The sequence below is a fragment of the Zingiber officinale genome, chromosome 9B (genome assembly GCF_018446385.1).
Source record: "Zingiber officinale cultivar Zhangliang chromosome 9B, Zo_v1.1, whole genome shotgun sequence".
Classification (NCBI taxonomy): Eukaryota; Viridiplantae; Streptophyta; class Magnoliopsida; order Zingiberales; family Zingiberaceae; genus Zingiber; species Zingiber officinale.
Window position 1 is genome coordinate 6993126 of NC_056003.1, and position 25571 is coordinate 7018696.

The 25571-nt window shown below is 40.6% G+C and overlaps 3 protein-coding genes across 6 annotated transcripts; 2 read left to right on the forward strand and 1 right to left on the reverse strand.

Annotated features, from left to right (window-relative positions):
• The first annotated feature begins 2460 nt into the window (after positions 1-2460).
• Positions 2461-3390, forward strand: LOC122023378. Its single transcript, XM_042581451.1, has 2 exons — positions 2461-2898; positions 3000-3390. The coding sequence occupies exons 1-2, from the start codon at positions 2573-2575 to the stop codon at positions 3157-3159; spliced, it is 486 nt and encodes a 161-aa protein (XP_042437385.1). The 5' UTR covers positions 2461-2572; the 3' UTR covers positions 3160-3390.
• On the reverse strand, positions 3068-11468 carry LOC122023379 (sm-like protein LSM1B). Of its 4 annotated transcripts, none has more exons than XR_006123103.1 (6): positions 11035-11468; positions 5796-5864; positions 5587-5702; positions 5443-5498; positions 4072-4192; positions 3068-3596 (listed from the first exon to the last, which is right to left on the reverse strand). XR_006123103.1 is itself a non-coding variant. In XM_042581454.1 (6 exons), exons 1-5 carry the CDS (start codon positions 11093-11095, stop codon positions 4115-4117), a joined length of 387 nt encoding a protein of 128 aa, XP_042437388.1. In that variant the 5' UTR covers positions 11096-11467; the 3' UTR covers positions 3068-3596; positions 4072-4114. The 4 variants fall into 4 exon arrangements, 3 of the variants coding, with proteins under 3 accessions (XP_042437388.1, XP_042437389.1, XP_042437387.1); XM_042581454.1 differs by having other exon boundaries at positions 5443-5505; positions 11035-11467; XM_042581455.1 differs by lacking the exon at positions 3068-3596 and having other exon boundaries at positions 3918-4192.
• A 471-nt stretch (positions 11469-11939) lies between these two features.
• On the forward strand, positions 11940-23906 carry LOC122025099 (protein LAZ1 homolog 2-like). Its single transcript, XM_042583858.1, has 8 exons — positions 11940-12155; positions 20611-20667; positions 21925-22033; positions 22465-22646; positions 22712-22800; positions 22937-23186; positions 23292-23516; positions 23644-23906. The coding sequence occupies exons 1-8, from the start codon at positions 12006-12008 to the stop codon at positions 23872-23874; spliced, it is 1293 nt and encodes a 430-aa protein (XP_042439792.1). The 5' UTR covers positions 11940-12005; the 3' UTR covers positions 23875-23906.
• Positions 23907-25571: the final 1665 nt, after the last annotated feature.

Sequence of the window (25571 nt, forward strand, 5' to 3'; positions counted from 1 at the left end):
TAAATAAAAGCAATAAACTAAAAGAGGAGGCAAAGGGTTTACTTGGTTACAACCGGGGAGGTTGTTAATCCAAGGAATATGTCCACTAGTATCTCCTTCAGGCGAAGAAGCCTCTTACAGCAATGACACACAGAAAAATAGAAGCTAAATTCTAAAAAAAACGTACAAGTGTTGGAAATGCTAATTGCTTGAGTTGATATAGCTTCTTAGACCAAGGTTATATTTATAGCCTTGGTCGGGGCGCCTGGAAGAGTTCCAGGTACCTGGGAGGGGATAAAACTTTATCCCTTCTCGCATAGATCATATTTGATCACGATCTTGATAAACTCCAGGTCCGGGCGCCCGGAATGGTTCCAGACGCCCGGACCAGGAAAGTCAATAGAGTTGACTTTTTCTGGTCCAGACCCTCTGCTCCGGTTCCGTTCGCCTCGGTCCAGATCTTCCGCTCTGGCTCGCTTGGGTGATTTCAACCAACCGAAATAAGGCTCACTCGAACTTAATTTCGGTCTTCTCGAGCAGACTTCCGTTCCGGCTTCTCGTCCCTCGGAATCGTCACGTGCTTCCTTCTCGTCCGCTAACGTACTCATCTGCAGCTCTTCGTCCCTCGGTCGCACCCCGTGCCGACCTTCTCGCTACCTACGTTTCTTGCTCCCCGAACAATCTTCCGCTCCGACTTCTCGTCCTTCGGAAACACCGCACGCTTCCTTCTCGTTCGCTGGTATACTCTTCCGCAGTGTCTCATCCCTCAGACGCAGTCTCCCGTGTCATCCTTCTCGCTAGCTGTGTCTTCCGTTCGACTCTATGTGCTCCTAAGCTCCTGCACACTTAGACACAAGGTTAAAACATCACATGACCTAACTTAATTTATTGATCATACCAAAATAACTTTAGAGTAATTTATTGATCATACCAAAATAATTTTAGAGTAATTTATTAATCACATCAAAATAACTTTAGAGTTCTAACAATTATAACTACTACAACGTGCTTTTATGTTTAGGCATTTGAATGAGAACTGAACTGAACAAAACAAGGCAATATCAAGTAGTTAAAAAATAAACAATAGAAGATTATCAAATACATTAGGGAGCACACTATAGATGAACTAGAGATCTCGAAGGAGAAGAATTTGAAATGTTTAAATTTTGTTGAAAAATACAAAACCTAAATTTATTGAGTTTTTTTTTTCTTGAATGTCTGATAGCTTTAGACAAACTTATAAAGAAAGCTCCGAAGGTAGGAACGAGAGAGTTGATCGGCAAAACAGTGGGAAGAGTGAACAAGATATTGATTTTTTTTTTAAAGAAGTAAAACTTAAATGCATTGATTTTTTCCCTGTCCGCCCATCCGGACCAGTCTTACATGGGTCTTAAAACAACTCAAACCTGGATAAATAGTAAATTAGGGAGAGGCGTCTAAATTAGAGATGAAGTATTTTTTTTGATAATAAAATAAAAAAGAGCGTGAGCACCATTCTAATTTTTGCTTTAATATTTTTTCGATCTTAAAATAGATTATTTATGAACTGAGTGGGCCCAACCGCGGTCCGCAGCGGTCAACGTCGCTGGGCCCACAGATAGTGCGTCTCCATCGAAGAACACTGGTCCCACCACTGTCACGTGGCTTTCGCAGGGCTAGACCCAAGAGACCGGCACGTGTTACGCCGGTGGTTCCAACCTCACACGTCACTACGACAGTTTTGGTCCTGTCCTCGTATTATTAGCTTAAGGAGCCCTTGTAAATGACCAAAACGCCCTCCAATTGTTGCTTCTCAATCAAGCTTCAATGATTAAAATCAATCATCTCGATAGAGGGCAACTTAGTCACGCTACTTTTCATGAAAGCCCCCCCACATTCCACTCCAGCGCCGTGAGATGGACGCGTGTCCGTCACTATAGGCGGACCCACCTCTCCACCAATGATCTTCCGGCACCGAAGCATCTCGCCATTACCCGGTCGCCATCGAGATGACTCGGCACGCCTCCTCGTCGCTTTCCCATACCCAGTTTCATTCTTGACCGTCGATCGGGTGCTTTGACGGCCTGGATTTTCCAGCAGTATCGCCCACATTATTTTTTGCTAAGACCCTGGTTTTGCGCACCCAATCATAGACTCGTTATAATGCATGTTGCGGTCCCACGGGCTAGGTGTGATGGTTAGGTCATATATCAAAATTATAAAGTTTGAGATTGCTATGGTATATTATTAAGATTTTTTTTTAATAGACAGTGACTCTAAAAATATTGATAGTGAAGATGAATCTCTATATACATGTTTTCTGATTTATCCTGGATAAAAAAAATTATAGAATTGAACTCAATTCGGAGGTTACCTGATTCATTATTTCTTTATTTATTATTTTTTTTATTTTACAATAATACAGGTTGCAGCCGTTTTGATTCCCGTGGACAGTAAAAAAATGGGTACTCAAATGATGGGATGGGAAAAAGACAACGTCAGTCGACAACAAAGTGGAAGACTTTAAAGAAGCAGAGAGGCAACTCCCCAATTCCTCCCCTTCCTCCTCCTCCCCCCCAATCCGTCCCATCCTTTCGTCGCCCGATCGATCGCGATGGTGCATCAGCCCGAGCCGATCGGCCGGAGGTGGCAGGATCGCGATCGCGGCCGTGTCGGCCTCGGAATCGCCGTCGCCCTCAACGACGACGTCCCCAGCCCTAGGAAGCTCCACGCTACGGCGCCGATTGCTATCTGTTCCACGAGAGTGAGCGGCGTCTCTTCTCATTCTACGGGCCGCGCGGGGTTCGTTGTGGGGTTCTGCGGCGAATCGAGGGCTCAAGGCCGCGACTTGCCGGCGGGAGGCGCATGCGCTGCTGATTTCCTCAGCAACTGCTACCTCTGCAGGAAGAAACTTCACGGGAAAGATATCTTCATGTACAGGTTGAGAAAATTAACTCAAAAAACTGTGTTTTTCCCGACAAATCATATCATCGCACATCATTTTCGTACTAATTGAGATGCAAAATCTGATCTTGGAGCAGAGAGAAGGCATTCTGCAGCATGGAGTGTCGTTACGAGAAGATGGCGAGCGATGAGTACCAGGAACAACACGGCGCAAAAGCCCGCAAACGATCGCCGGAGATCGCCAGCTCCCCCTGCTCCGGCGGCCAACTCTTCTTCACCGGCATCGTCGTCACATAAATTATATGCGCAAACACTGCGCCTCCACAAGAGAATCATACACAGGCGGCGAGATCGGCATCAGTTAATACGTCGAGAGCTGTAGAGAAAGTTTTCAAAATTTTCACTTATCAGTTTTGAACTAGATTAACATTTTAGAGTTCCAAAAGGAACCGAGAACCAGACCACACCGACCTGGATCGAGACTGTATCATCTCCCACCACTTAATAATTTTTTATTTTGTTTTCCAATCAGTGACTTAAATTTTATCTACACAAAAGTTGCTAGATTTTTTCCCTTTTCCTTTGGTTGAAGGCCGAGCAGAACAAGAAGATCAGCATCCACGAGACTGACAGTCTTGGCACAGACTCGTTTGGTTCCTTCCATCTTCCATTCTTTCACCGCCACTTGTGTGCATATGAAATTGGACCACTTGTATCACTTTTAAAGACAAGATCTGTTAAATGCATAAATGAAACATGAATAGTATTTAATTATTGTGGGTGGGCTCTTTGAAGAAATTCAGCGAGTCAGAACGGCCATGCTCATCATAGTTGTCGATCCACTATTCCAGCTTTTATTAAATCAATGGGGCCGTTCAGGCACTAACGAAATAGTATGCAAGCTCGCAGTTATTTAAATCAATTTCCATTTAGAATTTTGAGATAACTTATCTTTGATATCATCCAAATCAAATGCATGTGACCTTTAGAAATCCTTGTCTTGTAATTTTTTTTTTTTTTTATAAACTTCAATGTGGAATATAATCCGAGAGAGATCGGTGGAAAATGAAACTTTAGTCATTGATCAGAAACAATGGAGGAGAACAAAAAAGTACTACAGACCTGTTTTCAATTTTATCAGCAGAAATAAAGAAATGAAGGATGAGAAAAAGGTTGTCTCCAAGTCAGTACCAGGCGAGATAAACTAACCACAATAAATGATGATGATTATATGGGTGGGCAAACAACCCTATCAATCCAGATCAAGGAACTCCATTCTCTTTCTCATGGAGCCTTTCAGATCAGTAGCATCCCGTTCTGCCCTTTGAGCCTGCAAAAAGTGCAAAAAACTTGGCCATCAACAAGAGGTTTAGTGGTTATTCTAGCAAAGTTCGCTACAATTTACATCAATAATGGACAACAACAATGGCAAAAATAATAACCTGGCAGAAAACTCATTTTACAACAGCAGACATTGTCATAAAAATTAATCTCATGGGGCATGAGTTCTGATCTAACAGTCGCCAAGCTTTAGGAATTGAACTGAGATCAATTATAACCATTTTCAAGGATCGAATTTGATTATACAAGTTTGCTTTTTTATTATCAAATAGTTACATTTTTTATAGTCAGATGGGAAGTAAACTATTTTATAACTCCAATACTGGAATAGGATAGATAATACAAGAGCTACAGCTTTGGCAAAACTTGTGATCCCTGATAAATTTTAGCCAAATAATTCGCATTTTTAAAGTTTTAACTTTTAAAGACAATGATTTCCCTAATCCCTGAAGCACAAGTTATTTGAGTACTAATTTTAAACTACATATATAAGCAAAAGATGTAGGAAACAAAAAATTACTATAAATTCACGATCATAGAAATTCCTAAGACCAACAAGAGTACTCTAGAGCTCATGTCATCTAAAGCCTCCGCGCACCCAGCACACAAGATCTACCTCGAGGAAAGAACACAGATATTTTCATAATAAACATAACTGTCAAAAAAGTAACAGAGAGTTACAGCAATTCAAAAAAGTAAGCAGTCATTTATAACTGTCAGTACGAATTCTTACTTCTCCAAGTTATTGCCCAACAATAAGGGAACTTCATTCGAATCAAGAGCCAAAAGAGAAATTTTCAAATAAAAAATTAAAAATTTCTTCATCAAAATACATACTTGCATAAATAGAAATATATAGTACATATTTGAAATCTGAACTTGCAATGACCTTTTTTGAGATTCTTTTCCTAACTAATGTCAGTTAATTAGCATCATTGCCATGAGAAAAGTGTCTGAAAATGGAGAATACTACAATAATTAGCTGTCGAGGAAACAACCACATTAGAATATGGAATTTGAAGTATTTAACCCAACTATGCTACTGCGACAACTAAAAGACAGTAAACAGCAGAAAAAAAACAAGCAATGCATGAAACCATAAAAATAGAGTAATAACATATGCAGAAGCACCTAGAAACAACACATATTACAATTTAAAGATAATGAGAATTGAATACGTGCATGGTGGATTCATGCATCACGAGTTTTGAATGAAATGAGGTATAAGTTTGTTCTTACCCTTCTAATTTCTGGTACTGAAACACAAACCATATGAGTTGGAAGCTCCTCCTTCTCTGAGTCCTTATTCAAAAGCAAACAAAATGGGATCAACATTCAATGGCCAAACATGTTAAAATAATTAGGAATCAAATAAATCACTACCAGTTCTCCTATTAAAACAACATTCTCTCCGCGAATCACATAGAGTCCAAGCGGAATATCACAATATAGGTCTCCAACAATTACTCGTTCACAAGCACCTTCAAGAACTACATTCGCTGCAAACATGAAGATAGTCATTAATCAGCATATTATTGCAGCTTGTGAATGCTAATTTAGCACATACTTATCAACAAAGGATAGATGGATACCAAATTGGTCAAAAGAACGAAGGATACCCAGAAGTTTTCTCCCATCTCTTAACAATACAAGGAGTTTTTCTGCAAAAAAAAAAAATCAGAAACTTATATTTAGTTTAGTGCCCCAATGGTTTGAACTAAGATTAAAAGAACACATAAACCATTATCTTCCATCAGGTAACAGTCAAAGCCACAGACTAGGCACTACATAACAATCATTTTTTTTCTTGTCATCTGAAATAAGAAAGCTTTGCTTAAGTCAGCTCCTATGACATTCAATAGCAACAAGCACACAACAAATTTGGCATCCAAGTAGGAACTCAATCAGCCAAGCAAGCCATAGAATTGTATCAAGGAACTTGACGTGGTCTTAATACTACATGGTTGCAAATGTAAACCGGAGCCCCCTAAACGTATTATTATAACATCTTCAACAAATGTTTTAACTGTCAATCTAGTGGAGAAACTGCATTACTCCATATCATTGCCAAAACTAGAGAGTTCATTTGGACTAGTATGCTGCCCAATAAAGAATTCTTTCAATTGCATAGAATGAATGATTACATCTCCCTTTTGGGGTTTTCTTCTTTTATTTTTTTGGCAAAGCAGTAACATTCAAGTTTAACAAATATTTAACTGCTTAGTTGCAACTTAGGTTGGTTGACTACTGAACAATCATACAACAGTGCTGATCCCGTCTGAAATCGGTGAAAGCTGGACTACCGGTGAGGTGTTGGTGGTGTGTTGACTAGAAGAATACCTCAAACAAGAAACACTTGCGAGCACACGAAGAAGGGAGGAAGAAGAACGTCAGTAAGCAAGCCAGGGTCCTTGGCATAACACTCCGACGCTCAAGTTAGTATATAAAGGAGAAAAATGGCAAATGAGCAGTGGAGGAGTGTTGAGTTTGTGTGTGGATGGACAACATACGTGTGTCTATGGGGGATGGACCTTTTATAACACTTTACAATCCCTGCATTAATTAGATGTCACATCTGTAATAAAGAATATGTCACATCACAGATGTCAAAGGATCATGTCACCCATGTCTTGTACTGTAGAGATCTTGTGGGGATCACGCTATGTCACTCATACCCTCCACATGTTCTAACAACCCATGTCTCAACAACCCACATGCTCTGACAATCCATATGGGGCCCATGTGCTGTTTAGTCAGACCTACGAGTCGGCTTTGGAAGACTGGCCGATCGGCTATGGCGGGAAGACTGGTCGCTTTGGCGGGTTGGCCTTGGAAGATTGGTTGGTTAACTTTGGCGGGTCGACCTTGGGAGGCTGATCGGTTGGCTCTAGCGGATCAACCTTGGAAGACTGGCTAGTTTGGCCGGTAGGCTCTGGCAGGCCGACCATAGGAGACTGGCGGGTTAGCTTTGGTTGACTGGCCGGTCGGCTCTAGTGGATTGGCATTGGAAGACTAGCTGCCAGTTAGGTCAGCTCTAGCAGACTAGTCGACGGAGGGCTAGCCAACAATGAGGGTGGTGGTCCGTCGGAGGAGATAACGAGAGGCTTGGGGAGGATAGCGTAAGGGAGCAACTATGTCGATGTCGAGCGAGCGACTGTAAAAAGGGAGCAAAGACCTGAAGTCAATGGGAGCTAAGCCCTGAAGTCAATGGAACTAAGCCTTGAAGTTAGTGGGAGCTTAGCTCGGAGTCAGTGGGAGTAGAGCCTGGAAGTTTGGAGGCACGGTGTATGACCCAAATGCCTTGGAGTTTGGAGGCATCGTATATGACCTAAATACCCTAGTGCTTGGAGACAAGGTGTATGGCCCAAATGCGTTGGGGCTTGGAGGTACAATGTATGATCTGAGTGCATTAGAGGTTGGAGGCATGGTGTATGACCCAAATGCCTTGAAGCTTGGAGGCACCTTGGAGTGTGGAAGCATGGTGTATAACCCGAATGCCTATCGATGCTTGGAGACATGGTGAATGCCTTGGAGTTGGACGATATGGTATTTGACCTGAAGGCTGACATGATCTGAACTTTCTACATTGATAAAAGAGAGATATTCTGAATTGAAATTGTAAAAGTCAAGTTTAGACTTATCTGTTGAAATGACTTGAGCTGATAATCTCAAACTGCCAAGCAGGGACGAATGAGCTACTTGGGATGGTTGAGCTGCCTATTGGAGTTGTCGATTGGACGGCCGATCGGAGCTACCAATTTGGAGCGTTGTTTCATTTGCCAATGCTGATTGTCGAATGGAGATTGACTTTTTCAATTGAAGCAGATTGGAATTCCGTTAGATTTGTCCAATTGGAGATGTCGAATGGAGAGTTGCCAATTGAATTTGAAGACTGCCAATTGAATTTGCCACTCAGAATTTAATTGTCGATCAGCTATTGTTGATTGGATTAGCCGAATGGAATTTATCAATTGGACTTGGCAATTAGTTGCCGAGTGAAGCTGTCATGCCCGACTGCCAATTGAAATTGACCAGTCTTGAATAGTCAGTCCTTTGAGTTGCTAATCGGACGCCAATCTTGAAAGTGACGAATGGAGTGTATCTTTTGCCACATTTGAATTGGATTGCAACCAATCGGATTCTAGATGTGATTGGAATTGGACCACTTTGAAGCCATTGTAATTTGGTCACTTAGAATTTTTGCCCAAGTTGAGTTTGGTCACTTGGAGGGATTCGAATTGCTGGGCGGATTTTGTCCATTTGACTTCGAAATTTGCCTCTTTGAATTGGAATTCATTGCCAATTGAATTTTCCAATTATTCCTTCCAATTGGCATTTCCCATTGGAAATGGGAGATGGAAGCCGAGCAGCCAAATGGAGTTTCAAATTGCTGAGAAGCTTTCTAAGTACTTGATTGATGTCGAGCGGCCAATTGAAGCTAAGTTGCTGTTTCAAATTCAAATTTTCTATTTGAAGTCGTTGTCAACTGATTGACTTCTGCTCCTGGGATTTTTCCAATTGATGCTAATCGGCATTTCCGTTGGAATTGTCGATTGGGTATTGCCGATAAGATTTGGGCAAAAATGCTCCTTCTAATTGGAATTTCCTTGTTCGCTGAATGAGGCCGATTGGATTTTCTAATTTTGAAGAACTTTTTCCGGGGGGGGGATTGGATACATTTTTCCATTGGAGACTTATTCCAAGAGGGATGCCGATTGTCGATTTGGAACTGCTGACCACCAATTTGAAGCTGCCGACCACCACTTTGAAGCTGCCGACTAAGGCTGCCGATCGGTGCTTGGTTTGAGCGTCAGTTAGGATCTTCCTGCTATGTTATTTTCTTGAAGGAGACCTTCGGGAAGGGAGCGAGGGTGATCATTTATTCGTTTCTCCTAACTCTGTCATTTGACGGAGCCTCTTAGCATACTAATGGCATTCATTGGTAGAATGATGATGGGAGTGATGGTAATCACAAAAACGTCGGTGCTCTTCAGGAAGGGGTCAATTTGGCACAACAGCCGATCTAGGACGGCTTTCACTTCCTGCACTGCTCTCTTCTCCCTTCGTGTTGGCTCATGTGGGCGATTCGGATGCCAATTTGCATCTCGCAAGGGTGGACAGAGAGCCTTGTGTCATGTCCAAGTGATGACAGGAGTCGGTGCATTCTTTTCTGGCGAATTGGGCCTCCTCGGTTGAGGTCACGAGCACTTTTAAAGATGAAGTATTTGTCACTTGTTGTTTTTGCATAATCTCTTGTACTTTAGCTGCTACCAACATATCAAAGTCTTTTCGTGATAAGGTAATGGTAACGAGTCTTCCAATGTCATCCATTCTCACGTTTCAGATCAAGCGTACATTCCAATAGATGGAACAAATTTAATCCTGTATGAAATTGGTGAAAGCTGGGCTACCGGTGAGGTGTTGGTGGTGTGTTGATTGGAGGAAGACCTCGAACAAGAAGCGCCTGCAAACACACGAAGAAGAGAGGAAGAATAACGTCAATAAGCAGGCCAGGGGGCGTGGCACATACACTCCAACACTCAAGTCAGTGCAATAGAGGAGAAAAATGAAAAATGGCCAATGGACAAGTGTTGAGTTTGTGTGTGGATGATCAATATACCTATACTTGTGGGGGAGAGTCCTTTTATAACACTTTGTAATCCCCGCATTAATTAGATGTCACATTTGTAATAGAGAAAATGTCATGTCACATATGTCAAAGCGTCATGTCGCTCATGTCTTGTAGATCTTGTGGGGATCACGATATATCACTCATACCACTGCACGTGTTTGGACAACCCACGTGTTCTAACAACCCATGTGTCCTAACAACCTACATGTTCTGACAATCTATATGGGGCCCATGTGTTGTTTAGTCAACCTTGGAAGAGTAGCCAATAGGCCTTGTAAGACTGGTTGGTCGGCTCTGAAGGATCGGCCTTGGAAGACTGGTAGGTCGACTCTGGTAGACTGGTCGGTCAGCTTTGGCGGGTCAGCCTTAGAGACTAGTCGGTCGGCTCTGGCAAATTGGCCTTGGAGACTAGTCAGTCGGCTCTGGCGGGTTAGCCTTGGGAGACTGGCCGGTCGGCTCTGGTAGACTGGTCGGGGCAGGGCTAGCCAGCAGCGAGGGTGGTGGTCCGTTGGAGGAGATGACGAGAGGCCCGAGAGCCCCAGTGAAAAGGAGGGAGGCGGCGCTTGTGAGAGAGAAAAGGAAAAAGAAAAACCTCCTTCGGCAGAAAAGCCTCAAAAAGCCAAAGCAATGAAATACCCAAACCCCCTTATCCACATGGCTTCATCTTCATCCCACATCATGTGCCATTTCCAATTATTCACCCAACAATTTCTAAGCCAACTTCTCATCCTAAAGTGCACTAGTTGAGCAGTTAATCCACTGAATGATCAAGTTCACTCTTCGAGTTGAAATTCAAAAGAGTTTGTTCATTGAAAAGATTATTTGCAAATCCATTTAACGAGAACAAAACTACCACATGGATCCTCAGAATGGAAAGTTATACGAAATATAAAAAAACACATCGAACATAGCCTCATGGATACAACTTTCATAAGATGCCTCGATATACAATCATGCAGAGCAGAGTTTACATATCAGTGTCTTCATTAGATCATACGGAACAAAGTTTTGCTTCGTAAAATGATTCCAACCAAAATCAATCAAAGCTAAATATTCCAAATGTCATTTTTTTTTCTTTAGAAAAATAGCTATGGAAGCCTAAGCACTCTCACACTTTTGTGTTGAATGACAGTATTTCACAATGGAGAAACCCTAAAAACAGTTTGTAGACAACAATGAAGCAATAAAAGACGACTCACTGTCAAGATAGCTTGCGAGAGATGTAGAGAGGAAGATATCTTCTGGCCCCGCCCACGACATTGCGCCCCAACCCTTCCGGCTCGCTCAAAAACTTCCGCAAATAGCATCGGCAGCCCGTATTCTCAACAGCTTCGCTCGCCACTTCCCTTCCGAAACCCAACGGCCGCAATCGCAACTTCAGCCAAATCGCAATTCCCAACAACCAAGAAATCAGAACCCTAGCCGGGGCTACGGAGGCTTCTTTATCTCTCGAAGGAAGAGATCGATCGAATTGAGACAGGAAAGTGGCACTGCACGCAACGACGGCGTATTAGGCCGCTCCTTGATTGAACTCTCCTAATCGGCGGATCTGGCACTGCGATCCGAGTAAAAGACGGAGATTTGACGCCCCATCGAGAGTAGCGGAAGCCGAGTTTGAGAGTTGACCCACCCCCACCAATACATAAGCAAGATCGCGAGATCAGTCCTGATTGGATGCGAATCATGGGACAGCATCTGCCGAGTGGGAAGTCTAATTGAAAGGTGATCAGAACCGTCGATTTGAGCCAGGAAGAACAACAATGGACGGTTAGTCGCGACTGTTGAAATACGCTAAGCACAAGGTTCCTGCGGCACATATTATACTCCACCATTCATATCTTGACACGTAGCCCACTATTTTTCCACGTGTTAACAGCGGGGGAGCCCCAGTTCTATTTAAAACAAGTGTCCTGCTAAGTCGCAATTTTCGCTTTCTGAGGTACTTAATCTGCAGATGAACACCCTGTTGCGGTGAGTATTTTTCGTCCTCATTTCATTCCTGTCGAAATTTTACGTTGATAAGATCGATGTTTTTCTCAAAACCAAGCACGTATTAATCCATCACGCTAACGAAAAAATAAGTGTTGATTTTTACAGGAGACTGTCTCTTCAAGAGACGGCATTCGGTAATAGATATTGGAGCCTCAGCTAGGTTACTTGTTAGTGGCGCATGGCATTTGATCGCATCTCCAACTTCGAAGGAGTGTATGCAAATCTGCACACTCCGGCAGTCATTGTTGGCGGAGTTTGCGTTCTTATTGCATTGGTGCTGTCAACAATACTCATCCTGCAACACCTGCAATCGTATTCAAAACCTGCAGTAAGTTATGTGTATGTTTTTATGCCATTTTGCAGGTTTATATACGCCCTTGTTTTTTTGATGATGATAATGAGATCCATTGTGCATTTGTCCTCCATTTTATATATATATATATATATATTCTTTGAAGAATGTATATAGCATCATGTAAGTTTAGTTGGGAGGTTGAACATGTTAGACCCCGTGGTAGTTTTGATGTGATCAACCAAGTTGGTTAGGTCCTGCGTTGTGTTTAATCCCTGTGTCTGAGTGTGTAGGAGCTTAGGAGGGCAAAAAGTCGAGCGGAAGACGCAGCTAGCGAGAAGGACGGCACGGGGAGAGAGAGCTGCGGAAGAGTACTCCGGTGGAGCGAGAAGAACGTGCGCGGCGTTCGAGGGACGAGAAGTCGGACGGAAGCCTGCTCGAGGAGAAGGCCGAGAATTGGGTTCGGGTGAGCCCTATTCCGGTTGGCCGCAATCACCCAAGTTATCGAAGCTTCGGAAGCTGAAACAAAGTCAAAAGGAGCTAAAGAGCAACTTGGAGGTGCCTTAAAAGAAGTGCTGGAGGCGCCTGCCCAGACCTCCACATTGGAGGCGCCTTCAACACTGTTGGAGGCGCCTCCAAGCTAGTTAAAATGACCGTTTATGCGCGGATAGAGTTCTATCCGCTTGACTTGGTTGGAGGCGCCTTGAACCTTGTTGGAGGCGCCTTGGACCCTCGGGATAGACTTTCCAGGAGCTATAAAAAGGCCCCTGGAGCTAGGAATTCAACAACAACTCAAGCAATCAATCTGTAAGCAATTCCAAAGTGTAAAAGGCTTCTCCGCCTTCAGAGAAGGAGATTTTTCTTACTGCGCTTTTTCTACTGTCCTGGATTAACAACCTCCTTGGTTGTAACCAGGTTAAATCCCTGAGTCTCTTCTGTTCCTGTTTCTTTTTCTGTCTCCTTAATTTAGTTGCTATTATTTTATTGCTGATTTAATTTCTAAGTTGAAATCCGAGGAGGGTAGTTTTATTTTTTGATTTCAGCAATTCACCCCCCTCTTGCCGGCCTCCGCTGCACCTACAATTGGTATCAGAGCCTGATCGCCTCAGAAGGACTAACCGCCAACTGAAGCACTATGATCAAGACGATGGCCGGAGCGAACATCCATCCCCCGAAGTTCGACGGAGACTTCGCCACATGGAAGCGCAAAATGGAGGTATTTTTTAAAAAAGATTTTGATATTCTTATTACAATGAAATATGGTTTTGCAGCGCCGAAAGACAAAGAAGAAAACACATGGAGCAAGAAGGAGCAAGCCGATTTCGTCGCCAACGGAAAGGCAGAGTTCCACCTGCTCAGTGTGCTGCCACCACAAGAGGTAAGTCGAATCGGAAGCTACGACTCCACGAAAGATCTCTGGGAGAAATTCCTGGAGCTTCACGAAGGTACCTCCGAAGCAAAGTTGGCGCGACGCGACATCCTCCGGACCCAGTTGACGAACCTCCGGATGAACCAAGGCGAGAAGGTAGCACAACTCCAAGCGAGGATCAAAGAGCTGATCACTCAACTCACCAACCTTGGAGAAGAAGTAACGAACCGGGACTCAATTCGATACGCGCTCAACGCCTTCCTGAGAACTCCAGAGTGGGCCTCCTTAGTAGATGCTTACTACATCTCTAAGGATCTCAAGGTAATTACATTGGAACAATTGTTTTCAACCTTCGAACTTCACGAATCTCGACTTGCAGAAAATCTAGTAGAGAAGTCAAACCCCAACTTTGCCCTACGAGCCGAAAAAGACGATCCTGACTCCGAAGCGACAATCGACGAAAACGAAGCTGCATTAATGGTAAGACGTTTTAATAAGCTTTTTAAATCTAACAAATTTAGATCGCAGTCAAGTAAACATCGTCAAAAGAGAAGGACGGTCCGTTGCTACAACTGCAACGAAGAAGGGCACATCAAGGACGACTGCCCAAAATTGAAGAGCAAACAGAAGGATAAGGAAAGGAGCAAGAAGCCAGCTCGAACCAAACACAACCTAAAGGCCACGTGGGATGATTCGTCTTCCTCCGAATCGGAAGTCGAAGAATTCTCGGGACTAGCATTGATGGCCAACCATCAGCTAGAAGAAACGTCCAGCTCAGAGATGAGCATCGACGAAGGGGGAGGAACGTCAGAAGAGGAAAGCTGCAGTGAAGGGGGAGCATCATCGAGTCAGGTAAGTAAGGTACGCAATCTAACCCCGACTCAGTCTTTTAAATTTATAAAAGCACTTTCTAAAGAATTAGATAAATTTGAAAAGGAAAATGAAATTTTGAAATTAGAAAATACAAAATTAAAAAATGATATTGAAAAATTGAAAAATGATGCATGCTTAAAGAAGTTTCCAAATTCAAAAATTAGAATTTATGGTAAATTAAATTGGTACATTAGAAACCATCAGAGTCAACTTAGAAAAGTACTAAGAAACTATGTACCCCCTAAATTTTTGAATAATCTTGTAGGAAGAAACCTTTATTGGGTTCCAAAATCTCTGCTAGTTTAAATTTCTCTTTTAAGTTAAAAGCTTACAGTGAGAAAATTAAACATTGAAATTCTTTATGGAAGTTTTGTCTAAGGAAGTGATTGTTGCTCCAATAACCAAGAAGACCTAGTGCCTCGCCACGACCTGGAAGCTAAAGTATTGAAAGAAAATGTTTAATTAACTTTCTGAAAAAGCATTAAAAACAAGAATATAATAATTCTTTGAAAGTTTATCTAACATTTTTTTTGAAACTTTTCTAACTTAGAAAATTTTTTTCTGGAGAAATTCTAAATAACTTCATTTGACTTAGAAATTTCTTGTTGGGAACAGTCAAAAAGTTTACTTAGGATTATTTTTTTTTGCCTTAGAAAGTTTTTTTTTGAAAATTCAGTTTAACTTAGAATTTTTTTTCTAAAAAATCATTGTTGCTTAGAATTTTATTTTAAAAATTCAGTTTAACTTAGAAATTTTTTTTTGTTAAAATTCATTTTTGCTCAGAATCTTTTTAGTATGCTTAATATTCTCTTATTGGTACCCCATTTTTTCTGTGATCAAAGGGGGAGAGAGAGAAATACAAGTTTAGGGGGAATTAAGAAAATTAGTTTTTTTTTATTTTAAGAGAGAAGATTTTAATTAGGAAAATTAAATTTTTTAATATTTTTCTAAATTGTGCTGCAATTTTATTTATTGCAAATTTTATGCTTTATATGTTAGTTTAGTAATTTTTTAAATTACTATATATGTCTATTTTAACCCTAACTTGAACTTGGGTTGATGCACATCAAAAAATGGGAGATTGTTAGACCCCGTGGTAGTTTTGATGTGATCAACCAAGTTGGTTAGGTCCTGCGTTGTGTTTAATCCCTGTGTCTGAGTGTGTAGGAGCTTAGGAGCGCAGGAAGTCGAGCGGAAGACGCAGCTAGCGAGAAGGACGGCACGGGGAGAGAGCCGACGGGCTCGGTGCGTCCGAAGGACGAGAGAGCTGCGGAAGAGTACTCCGGTGGAGCGAGAAGAACGTGCGCGGCGTTCGAGGGATGAGAAGTCGGACGGAAACCTGCTCGAGGAGAAGGCCGGGAATTGGGTTCGGGTGAGCCCTATTCCGGTTGGCCGCAATCACCCAAGTTATCGAAGCTTCGGAAGCTGAAACAAAGTCAAAAGGAGCTAAAGAGCAACTTGGAGGCGCCTTAAAAGAAGTGCTGGAGGCGCCTGCCTAGACCTCCACATTGGAGGCGCCTTCAACAGTGTTGAAGGCGCCTTCAACAATGGAGGCGCCTTCAACACTGTTGGAGGCACCTCCAAGCAGGTCAAAATGACCGTTTATGCGCGGATAGAGTTCTATCCGCTTGACTTGGTTGGAGGTGTTGGTTGCTACTCGGAAAACCTATAGGTTTCACTGTACAAAAATTTTGTACAAAGGTCTGAACCTTTTCCTAGCTACCATGTGTTCTTTTAAATTAAATTTTGGATCGCCTGCGGAACTTAACACGTTTGATCCAAAACTTAATCTATTTGTTCTTTTAGGTTTTGACTTGGATCTCCTGCGGAACTTAACACGTTCGACCCAAGTCTCCTTAAGTTATTAATTCCATTAAATATTAATTTCCATAATTGGTTCCCCGTACTGACGTGGCGAGGCACATGGCCTTCTTGGATATGGGAGCAACCACCACCGACTAGACAAAACCTTTTATAGAAATCTAATATTTAATTTCCTAAAATAACTTTAGGTTAACCAAAGAGAACAATCAAATCACAAGGAAAAGAAAAAACAAAAGAACACAACATCGAAAAACATATTCAAAATTCTAGAACGTAAGCCTCTTGTATTTGGTATTATTTCCATAAATAACTAGCATGATGCGGAAAGAAAAATTACTAGTTATACCTTGTAGAAAAACCTCTTGATCTTCTACCGTATTCCTCTTCTAACCTCGGACGTTGTGTGGGCAACGATCTTCCGAGACGAGAAACCACCAATCACCTTCTTCTCCTCCTAGCTAGGTTCGGCCAACAAAGAGGAAGCTTCACCAAGGAAGAAAATCAAAACACTAACCAAGCTCCAAGAGATGCTAGCTTTCTCTCCTTCTTCTTCTTCTTCTCCGAGTAGTATCCGGCCACCACAAGAGCTCCAATGGAAGAGAGAGGTTCGGCCACCACAAGAGGAAGAGAGGGAGAGGATGGCCGCCACACCAAGGAACAAAAGAGGAAGAGAAATAATAGATGTTGTATCTCATGAAGGCACCTCACCCCTTCTTTTATATTCCTTGGCCTAGGCAAATTAGGAAATTTAATTACAATAAAATTTCCTCAATTTCCTTGACATGATTTAATTGAGAAAAATAAAATAAAATTTCCCAAATTAAAACCAATGGCCGGCCACATCAATGAAGGAAAAATTAGACAAGTTTTAATCAACAATTAAAACTTCCTAATTTGTTTCCGGAAATTTTAAAAATAAAATTTCTCTTTAAAAATCTCTTCATGGTTGATAAAAGGAAATTTCTATAATTTTAATTTTATCAACATGTGAATAATTTTAAAGAGAAAATAAAATATCTCACCAATCTACAAATAAGGAAAGAGATCTAATCTCTTTCTTTAATCTTTTGTAGATCTTTTACAAGAGAGATATTTTAATTTTAATTCTCTTTAATAAATTATTTCTTCCACATAATAAAAATTAAAATTAAAATCCCTTTTTAATTTAATTTGGCCGGCCCCCACTAGCTTGGGTTCAAGCTAGGGCCGGCCACCCAATATTATACCTAGGCCGACCCTAGCTTGTTCCCAAGCTAGCTTGGCCGGCCCCTATTGGGTGGGTATAGAAGGTGGGTATAGGTGGGTATAGAACTCTATAAATAAGAAGCTACGATAGGGACCGAGAGGAGGAATTGGTTTTGGTCTCCCGATAAAATTAAGCATCCCGTGTTCGCCCCAAACACACAACTTAATTTTATCAATAATAATTCATTCCACTATAGAACTATTATTGAACTACCGCACCAATCCCAAATTACATTTTTGGGCTCCTTCTTATTATGAGTGTGTTAGTCTCCCTGTGTTTAAGATATCGAATGTCCACTAATTAAGTGAGTTACTGACAACTCATTTAATTAATATCTAAGTCCAAGAGTAGTACCACTCAACCTTATTATCATGTCGGACTAAGTCCACCTGCAGGGTTTAATATGACAATCTTTATGAGCTCCTCTTGAGGACATTATCAACCTAGTATCTTTAGGACACAGTTTCCTTCTATAATCAACAACACACACTATAAGTGATACCATTTCCCAACTTATCGGGTTTATTGATTCATCGAACTAAATCTCACCCATTGATAAATTAAAGAAATAAATATCAAACATATGTGCTTGTTATTATATTAGGATTAAGAGCACACACTTCCATAATAACTGAGGTCTTTGTTCCTTTATAAAGTCAGTATAAAAGAAACGACCTCTAATGGTCCTACTCAATACACTCTGAGTGTACTAGTGTAATTATATAGTCAAGATAAACTAATACCTAATTACACTACGACCTTCTAATGGTTTGTTCCTTTCCATTTTAGTCGTGAGCTACTGTTTATAATTTATAAGGTACTGATAACATCATCTTCTGCATGTGACACCACATACTATGTTATCTACAATATAAATTATATGAACAACTACAAACAAATGTAGACAATTTGACCAAATGTGATTCTTTATTCATAATGAATGTTTACAAAGCTTAGGCTTTCAGTATACACTCCAACAGGAGGCGCCTTGAACCTTGTTGGAGGCGCCTTGGACCCTCGGGATAGACTTTCCAGGAGCTATAAAAGGGCCCCTGGAGCTAGGAATTCAACAACAACTCAAGCAATCAATCTGTAAGCAATTCCTAAGCAACTAGTGAGCTTCCAAAGTGTAAAAGGCTTCTCCGCCTTCAGAGAAGGAGATTTTTCTTACTGCGCTTTTTCTACTGTCCTGGATTAACAACCTCATTGGTTGTAACCAGGTTAAATCCCTGAGTCTCTTCTGTTCCTGTTTCTTTTTCTGTCTCCTTAATTTAGTTGCTATTATTTTATTGCTGATTTAATTTCTAAGTTGAAATCCGAGGAGGGTAGTTTTATTTTTTGATTTCAGCAATTCACCCCCCTCTTGCCGGCCTCCGCTGTACCTATAGAACATTTCATAATCATACTTATGCACTGAGGGTTTGGATAGAGCATGATCACCTCAAATATCAATCTTTTAGCAATAACAAGGCACTAACAAAGAAGCAGACATGGATGTGAGTAATTACAAATGGATAGCTTATGGATGGATTTTGGAGCATGATACGGCGATAAAGAGGGGCTCACCAAGTGCTGGTCAAGGATAGGATGAACGATCGACGTGGAAGTCAAAGTCAAGGCGGTCAAAGGCAGTGAATCGCTAGGTCATCAAAGTTGGTCTTGCGGGTGGCAACGGGTCGACTGGATCGCTCATCCGGTCGAGCGAGGAATCCCAGCCAAGCGGCTCTCCTACTCGGCAGCCCCGATAGCTGGACGACTAAAGCGAGGAGTTTAGATGAACAACTGAGACGACCGACTGAAGGCTAGTTCGACCGGACCGCCTGTCCGGCCGAACAAGGAACAACCGACTGAGCCGATTGACCGTGAAGAAGAATAGCCTAGAGCGACTTGGCGAGGAATCCTGGCCGAGCTACTCACCCGCTCAGCCAAACAGTGGGACCCCTTCATTTATCTCATCGTATCTTTCTGGGAGTTAGTACCGCTGACAACATGCCATGGTCAGTGGACATATCGTACGGCGGAAGCTTCTATTGTTATATCAGGGATTTGCACGCCCTATTAAGGAAAAATGTCAAGGACACTTTTCTGACCTGTCTTTTCATAGGACCATTGGGAAAGTGTGCACGTGCTTTGGGAAGTGTGCGCATTCGCTACTGGAGCACTATATAAAGGGGAATCCATGTACCAGCGGAGGTATGCATTATTTGTGATTATGTTCTTATTGCCGCTACAGTTTTCTTTACGCTTTACTGTTGTCGATGACTGACTTGAGCGTCCGAGGACCTACGCCGAGACTCCTTCCTGATCCGGCACTGACGTTTTTGGTTTTGCAGGACGAAGTGGAGTCTTCACACGTTCAACCGCAGAGTCACATCCCAGCTAACTGTTTTCACCGTTTTTGGACAGAATCAGAACATATGCAAAAGTCACTCCTCAAAAGATATCAATTTTTTAGCAATAAGCAATCAATCCAAGCTAGAAAGGAGCAGAGATGATAATAATTTTGCATACAAGGAATTGACTGCAAATGAATAGTTAATAGAAATATTAAGCCAATGTTAACTGTATATCACCCATGTAAGCTTATAAATTCTCATCACTATCCCACAATATGTACCACATGAGAGTAAGTTGTCACATTGTTGGCCCAAGAAATAGTTACACTTTTCTTTGTTTCAGGTTTCAAATTTTCATTTTCTTGAAAATGCTATTCTTTTTCCCCCTCTTCTTAGTAACACTTGACATAACTAGTAGCCTAATAAATTTCAGTCCAGTCCTACACAAAATTGTTTGATCCCATTAGTAGTAATGAAGCTTTCAGGCTTGTAGTTATATGTTTGTGCATAATTTTTTTTTTTTTTGACGGGTTAAAATTTTCAAGAAAGATTTGATTAACAATTGGTTGTGGAGTATATTAAAATTGTTAAGTGCCTTAAAGAATGAATGTTTTCCTTCAAGACATTTGAGATCAATGTTTCATTACGTATGTTCAAGAATTTATTTCATGCAATCGAATGCTTTCTCTTTCTTGACATTTGGCGTAATTGAATTCTGTTTTTAATTCAAATGTACGTTTAGAATTGCCAAGGTTTTATGCCTTTACGTTTGTACTTTAGTCAAAGCCTTTTTTCCCAAAAAAAAAACAAATTAGCCTATGTTTTTGCATTTGATATTTCTAGGAACAGAAATGGATCATTGGTATCTTGTTCATGGTTCCTGTATATGCCACTGAATCTGTAAGTGTTTCTCTTCGCATATCTCTGGTCTGTTCAAGTGCATTGCCTGATCTTATGTGGCTATATGTTTGTTTTGCCTGTTATCTGATCTTCAATCAAACATTTTATCATCCACCTGCTCTATAGACTCCTCTGTTCATCAACATGTATTCTATTGAATCACTGAGTAAACAGAGAAAGAATGGTGGCAACTTGCAGTAGCATGTAATGAAGAATATACAAATTCTCGTTTTAAGCATCTTGTTCAACACAGAAGAATAAAACACTTAAAATAAATAGGTGACTTGACCATTGCAACAAGTCGTAGTTTTTATACTGGTAATCTTCATGCACAGTTGGCTTGTCCTCGAAATCACTATTATTCGGCTTGTCTTGCAGTCTCTGTCTCTTATTTATAGGACACCAAATTGATGTTCCAAATGGAAAATATAGATGACTACCAATGTAACACCTTAATTTAGTTGCACATGGTTAGTTATGGGCTAATAGATTTAAAAACATATTTTTGCTTGATGATTAAGTTTAAATGATTAGTCACTATTAATTTAGATTTAAAACATATTTTTGCCCGATGATTAAGTTTAATAGGTTAATGGGTTGATTACTTGATCAAACAATTTTTTTGTCTTGTGATGCTAGTTTAATCTCACTAAAAGAGAATTGCTGTTAAGTTAAAACATTTAGGAAAGTGCATGAATCCAATAAGCCTAGTCCTAAGTTGTGTTATTTGGACTCATCTTTCCTCACTCTCATACTTGTGTGACTTGTCTTTCCTCTCTTTCATTCACGTCCGAGTAGCATAGGTCCTAAGCTTGCAGAGTTCATCCAATTAGAGGGGATTATTTGTGATGGCAAGGCCACTATTGAGCCTTACATTGTAAGGTTGATTCTTGTCAAAGATTTATACATCTAGCTTTGACACAGGATATTTAGTCTTCAATGGTGGAAATTAAGACAATCCAATTTAGTCCCTCATTTGATGTTGCAAGCTAATTAAAGGATGGTATAAGGCTAAATTCGATAACATGGGGTTCAGTTTTTTTTTCTCTAGTGGTTTAGGTCAATCAAATTAATAAAGCCAAGTTACTCATTTGAGCATAGTATGCCATTACTAGTACATTTCACTTTTGTTGCTTATAGAGCTGCAAGGTGATGTGTTTACAAGCAGTTTGTCCATTTTACAGACATCAAAGAGCTTTATGTCATCTCTGCTGCTTCACTTTCTTACATAACATAGAAACACTGTCTGTTTTCCAGATAATATCACTTTGGAATTCTAGGTTTTCAATAGTTTGTGACATCTTGAGGAATTGCTATGAAGCCTTTGCCTTGTATTCTTTCTGGCACTACTTGGTTGCATGTCTTGGTAAGGTTTCTTCTACTTTGTTATTTTCTGATTCTTAATTAGCTTATTCAGCCAAAAAAGTTATAAACCACCGAAATTACCCTCGATTTTAAAATGCAGAGTGATTACAAGAACCGGAAAAGATACGATCCTCTGTTATTCTAATATTTTAGTTATTCCAAATGTTTTGTATTCTTGCATTTTTGGTTCACAATTTTCTGCTGTGATAGAATATTGGCCATCATGGTCAGAACATCTTCAAATATTCATCGCGAGGCGAGAAGACAAATCCTCATTGGATCATCACTGGAATATTGCCAAATCTGAAATTGGATTTGGCTCTGCAAACTGGACCAAATTAAACTGACCAGACTATAGAAATTCCATGCCATATTTCTCTCTGCTCACTATCATACATATATAGATGTATATTAAATAAGTGATGATTGTAGGTGGTGGAAAAAGGGTGGTTGAACTACTCGACAATGCAGCTAGAAAAGAGATTTCTGAGAAACTACTTGAGGAAGAAGATAAAGAAGCTCAGCACCAGCATTCACTTGGTGATTTTGTGTTTCGCCCAACTTTGGATGGCAAATATTTATACACAATAGCAAAGTTTGGTGTTGTTCAATATGTAAGTTGCTGCAATTGCATGCTCTGCCTATTTACGATGGCATCTAAATGTGCAAGTACTTGTAGATGATACTGAAGACTCTGTGCGCCTTCTTGGCATTGCTTCTGGAGATTTTCGGAGCATATGGAGATGGAGAATTCAAGTGGTACTATGGGTATGGCTCATGTTGGAAGAGCTTTCTTATTGTTCCTTGCCTAATCGCCGCCTATACATAGCAACTTATCAAGTTGTTTACTTGTTCTCGCAACAGGATGACGCATCATTTCACCTGCTAATTCATATGCTTGTAGGTACCCATACATTGCAATCGTAATCAATTTTAGCCAGATGTGGGCTCTTTACTGCCTCATCAAGTTCTACAATGTCACACATCATAGATTGCAAGCTATTAAACCATTGTCAAAGTTCATAAGCTTTAAAGCCATTGTGTTTGCGACTTGGTGGCAAGGGATCGGCATAGCTTTGATATGTGACTTCGACATTCTGCCAAAGCAAGGAAAAGTTCAAAATGGTATCCAGGATTTTCTTATTTGTGTTGAAGTGAGTTCTGAAGTCGCAAATTGTTTTTTTTTTTCATTTTCTTGATGAGATGAAGATCCACAAGCTTATTAACTTCAAACAAAAGTTCGAATTTCTTTTTTGCAGATGGCCATCGCAGCAGTTGCCCATGTATTTGTTTTCTCTGCAGAAACTTACAAATACCTGCCAGTTTCTGAACATTGCAGATTCGCATCTGTAGATTCTAAGACTGAAGTTACGTTAGATAAGAATGGATCATCTGCAGCTGAGCAGAAGGAAGCACAGGCTGTATCTCCTCGAACACGAATCGCCGAGAGTGTTCAGGACGTTGTTCTAGGAGGCGGTGAGCATGTGAGTTCTCCAATCCTAACAAGGGAGTTTTATCTGATTGGCATTGTTTCTTCTTGAAGAGAATCCGTTCACTGCTGTAGCTTTCGACTCTTTTGTAGCTAGAAATGAGATGTTAGCTTCCGTGCAGGTGGTGAAGGATGTAGCATCAATCATATCGCAAGCAATGGAACCAGTAGAGAAGAGTGTCAACAAGATACAAGAGTCCTTACATCACATTTCGTTGCGATCTCCCACACGAAAGGAAGCCGAAATTAAAGCAAATGTTCATGTTACAGAGAACGTCGTGGGGGAGAAGTCGATCGTCGACACAGAGATAAAAGTTGAATGTGCGACATGCTCGCTAGATTACAGACTGTAGATGCCTTTTTCATGATTTTCCCTTCTTTAAAATGTGCCAGAAAGATAAATTTCTTTTGTCAGAAAAAGTGATCTGTTCGATGATTCTCGAGAATGCAATATAGGTTGGACATAAAAATTAGTTCAATTTAAACTACATTCAATTAAATTTAATTTATCTATCAAAATTATCTTAGCATAATTTTAAATTATTAGTGGAGACTGATATTTATCAAATACTAAGTACAGACTGATTGAGCAGGCAAAGAGATCAAACGGGTAGATCGACAGAGAGATCGAACGGGCAAATCGGTCGAGCGAATGTGCGGTCAAGTTGTCGAGCAAGCGGCCAAGCGAACGAGCGATTGAGTTGCTGAGCGAGTGAGCGGCCGAGCGCGCAAGCGATCGAGTTGTTGTGCGAGCGAGTATTCGGTCGGTTGAGCAGAAAATTGAGCGGTCGGACGGGTGTGTAGCAGAGGAAGAGGCTGAACGAATGAGCGAATAGGTGGTCAGGCTGGCAGAGAAGCTGAGCGAGTGAAGAGGCCGAGCGAGAATTGGTCGACCGAGCAAAAAAAACAAGCAGCTGTGCGAGTGAGCGGTCGAATGGACCGAATCCTGCGATGGTTGCAGTTTTCTTGAAATATATTCGCCCCACCTCTGGATGTGCTTCAAGGTTTACTCGAGTCGTCTATTTTTCATGATACAATAGTTAACCGTGGTTCCCACCCAACACTAATGGTCACAGCGAACTGAATGGTATCCGACTGCTATCTCGAACACTTCACCGAGCAAGAGTTGTACAACAAGAGAGGAGAGGGACGGAGATAGAGAGCTACTGCTTCTTTTCTGTGTGTGTAACCTCTTTTGCTAATGATCGTGGACTCCTTATATGTGAGCACGGAATGGTCAACGTTAATGATCGATTAATGATCATTACTCGTCGAGTTGTGAAACGTCAATGTTTCACTTAGTTATTTATATTGTGTAATAATCTTTAACGGTAAATTACAGAAAAATCCCCAATCACAATGTTAACTTTACATGCAATCCCCATGTCCAAAAAACTTTGTTTCCACTCCCTGCATGCAAAGTATTACTTGTTTCAACTCCCTCATGCAAATATTGATACCTAAATTGTCCTTCAAATTTTTTAAGTACAAAAATTCCAAAATTGAGTACAAAAAGTCCAAAAATGAGTATAATTCTTCTTAAAGTCGGTACTTTATATTAAAAATCGAGTATATTTTCTATCAAAATTGTCTTTCTTATTTTTTAGGTATAAAAAGTCTAAAAATAAGTATAATTCATGTTAAATTCAGCACTTTACACTATAATCTAGTACTCTATACTAGGATCGAGTATATTTTCTATCGAAATTAATCCTCATATTTTTCGGTACAAATAGTCTAAAAATAAATATAATTCCTATTAAATTCAGCACATTAAACTAAATCGAGTATATTTTGAGGTGAAAAAAAGAATCGTACTCAATTTGATAAAAAAAATATACTAGATTCTAAGTTAATATACTCAATTTAAGAGGATTTATACTAATTTTAGACTTTTTTTACCTAAAAATATCATGGGCAATTAGGTAAAGATGTTTGACTGGGAATGAAAATAAAGATTTTCATGGATGGAGACTGCATGTAAAGATTTGTTTGCCAATAGGAGCTGCATGTAAAATTATCCAATCTTTAATTTAATACATCCATTACA

Coding starts and splice junctions, on each gene's coding strand:
- LOC122023378 (XM_042581451.1), top strand. CDS start 2,573: ATGGTGCATCAGCCCGAGCCGATCGGCCGGAGGTGGCAGGATCGCGAT. Junction 2,899..2,999: donor AAAGATATCTTCATGTACAG/GTTGAGAAAATT, acceptor ATCTTGGAGCAG/AGAGAAGGCATTCTGCAGCA.
- LOC122023379 (XM_042581454.1), bottom strand. CDS start 11,095: ATGTCGTGGGCGGGGCCAGAAGATATCTTCCTCTCTACATCTCTCGCA. Junction 5,703..5,795: donor TCGTTCTTTTGACCAATTTG/GTATCCATCTAT, acceptor TCATGTTTGCAG/CGAATGTAGTTCTTGAAGGT. Junction 4,193..5,442: donor CAGTACCAGAAATTAGAAGG/GTAAGAACAAAC, acceptor CACTTTTTGCAG/GCTCAAAGGGCAGAACGGGA.
- LOC122025099 (XM_042583858.1), top strand. CDS start 12,006: ATGGCATTTGATCGCATCTCCAACTTCGAAGGAGTGTATGCAAATCTG. Junction 22,034..22,464: donor CTACTTGGTTGCATGTCTTG/GTAAGGTTTCTT, acceptor TGATGATTGTAG/GTGGTGGAAAAAGGGTGGTT. Junction 22,647..22,711: donor AGTTTGGTGTTGTTCAATAT/GTAAGTTGCTGC, acceptor AAGTACTTGTAG/ATGATACTGAAGACTCTGTG.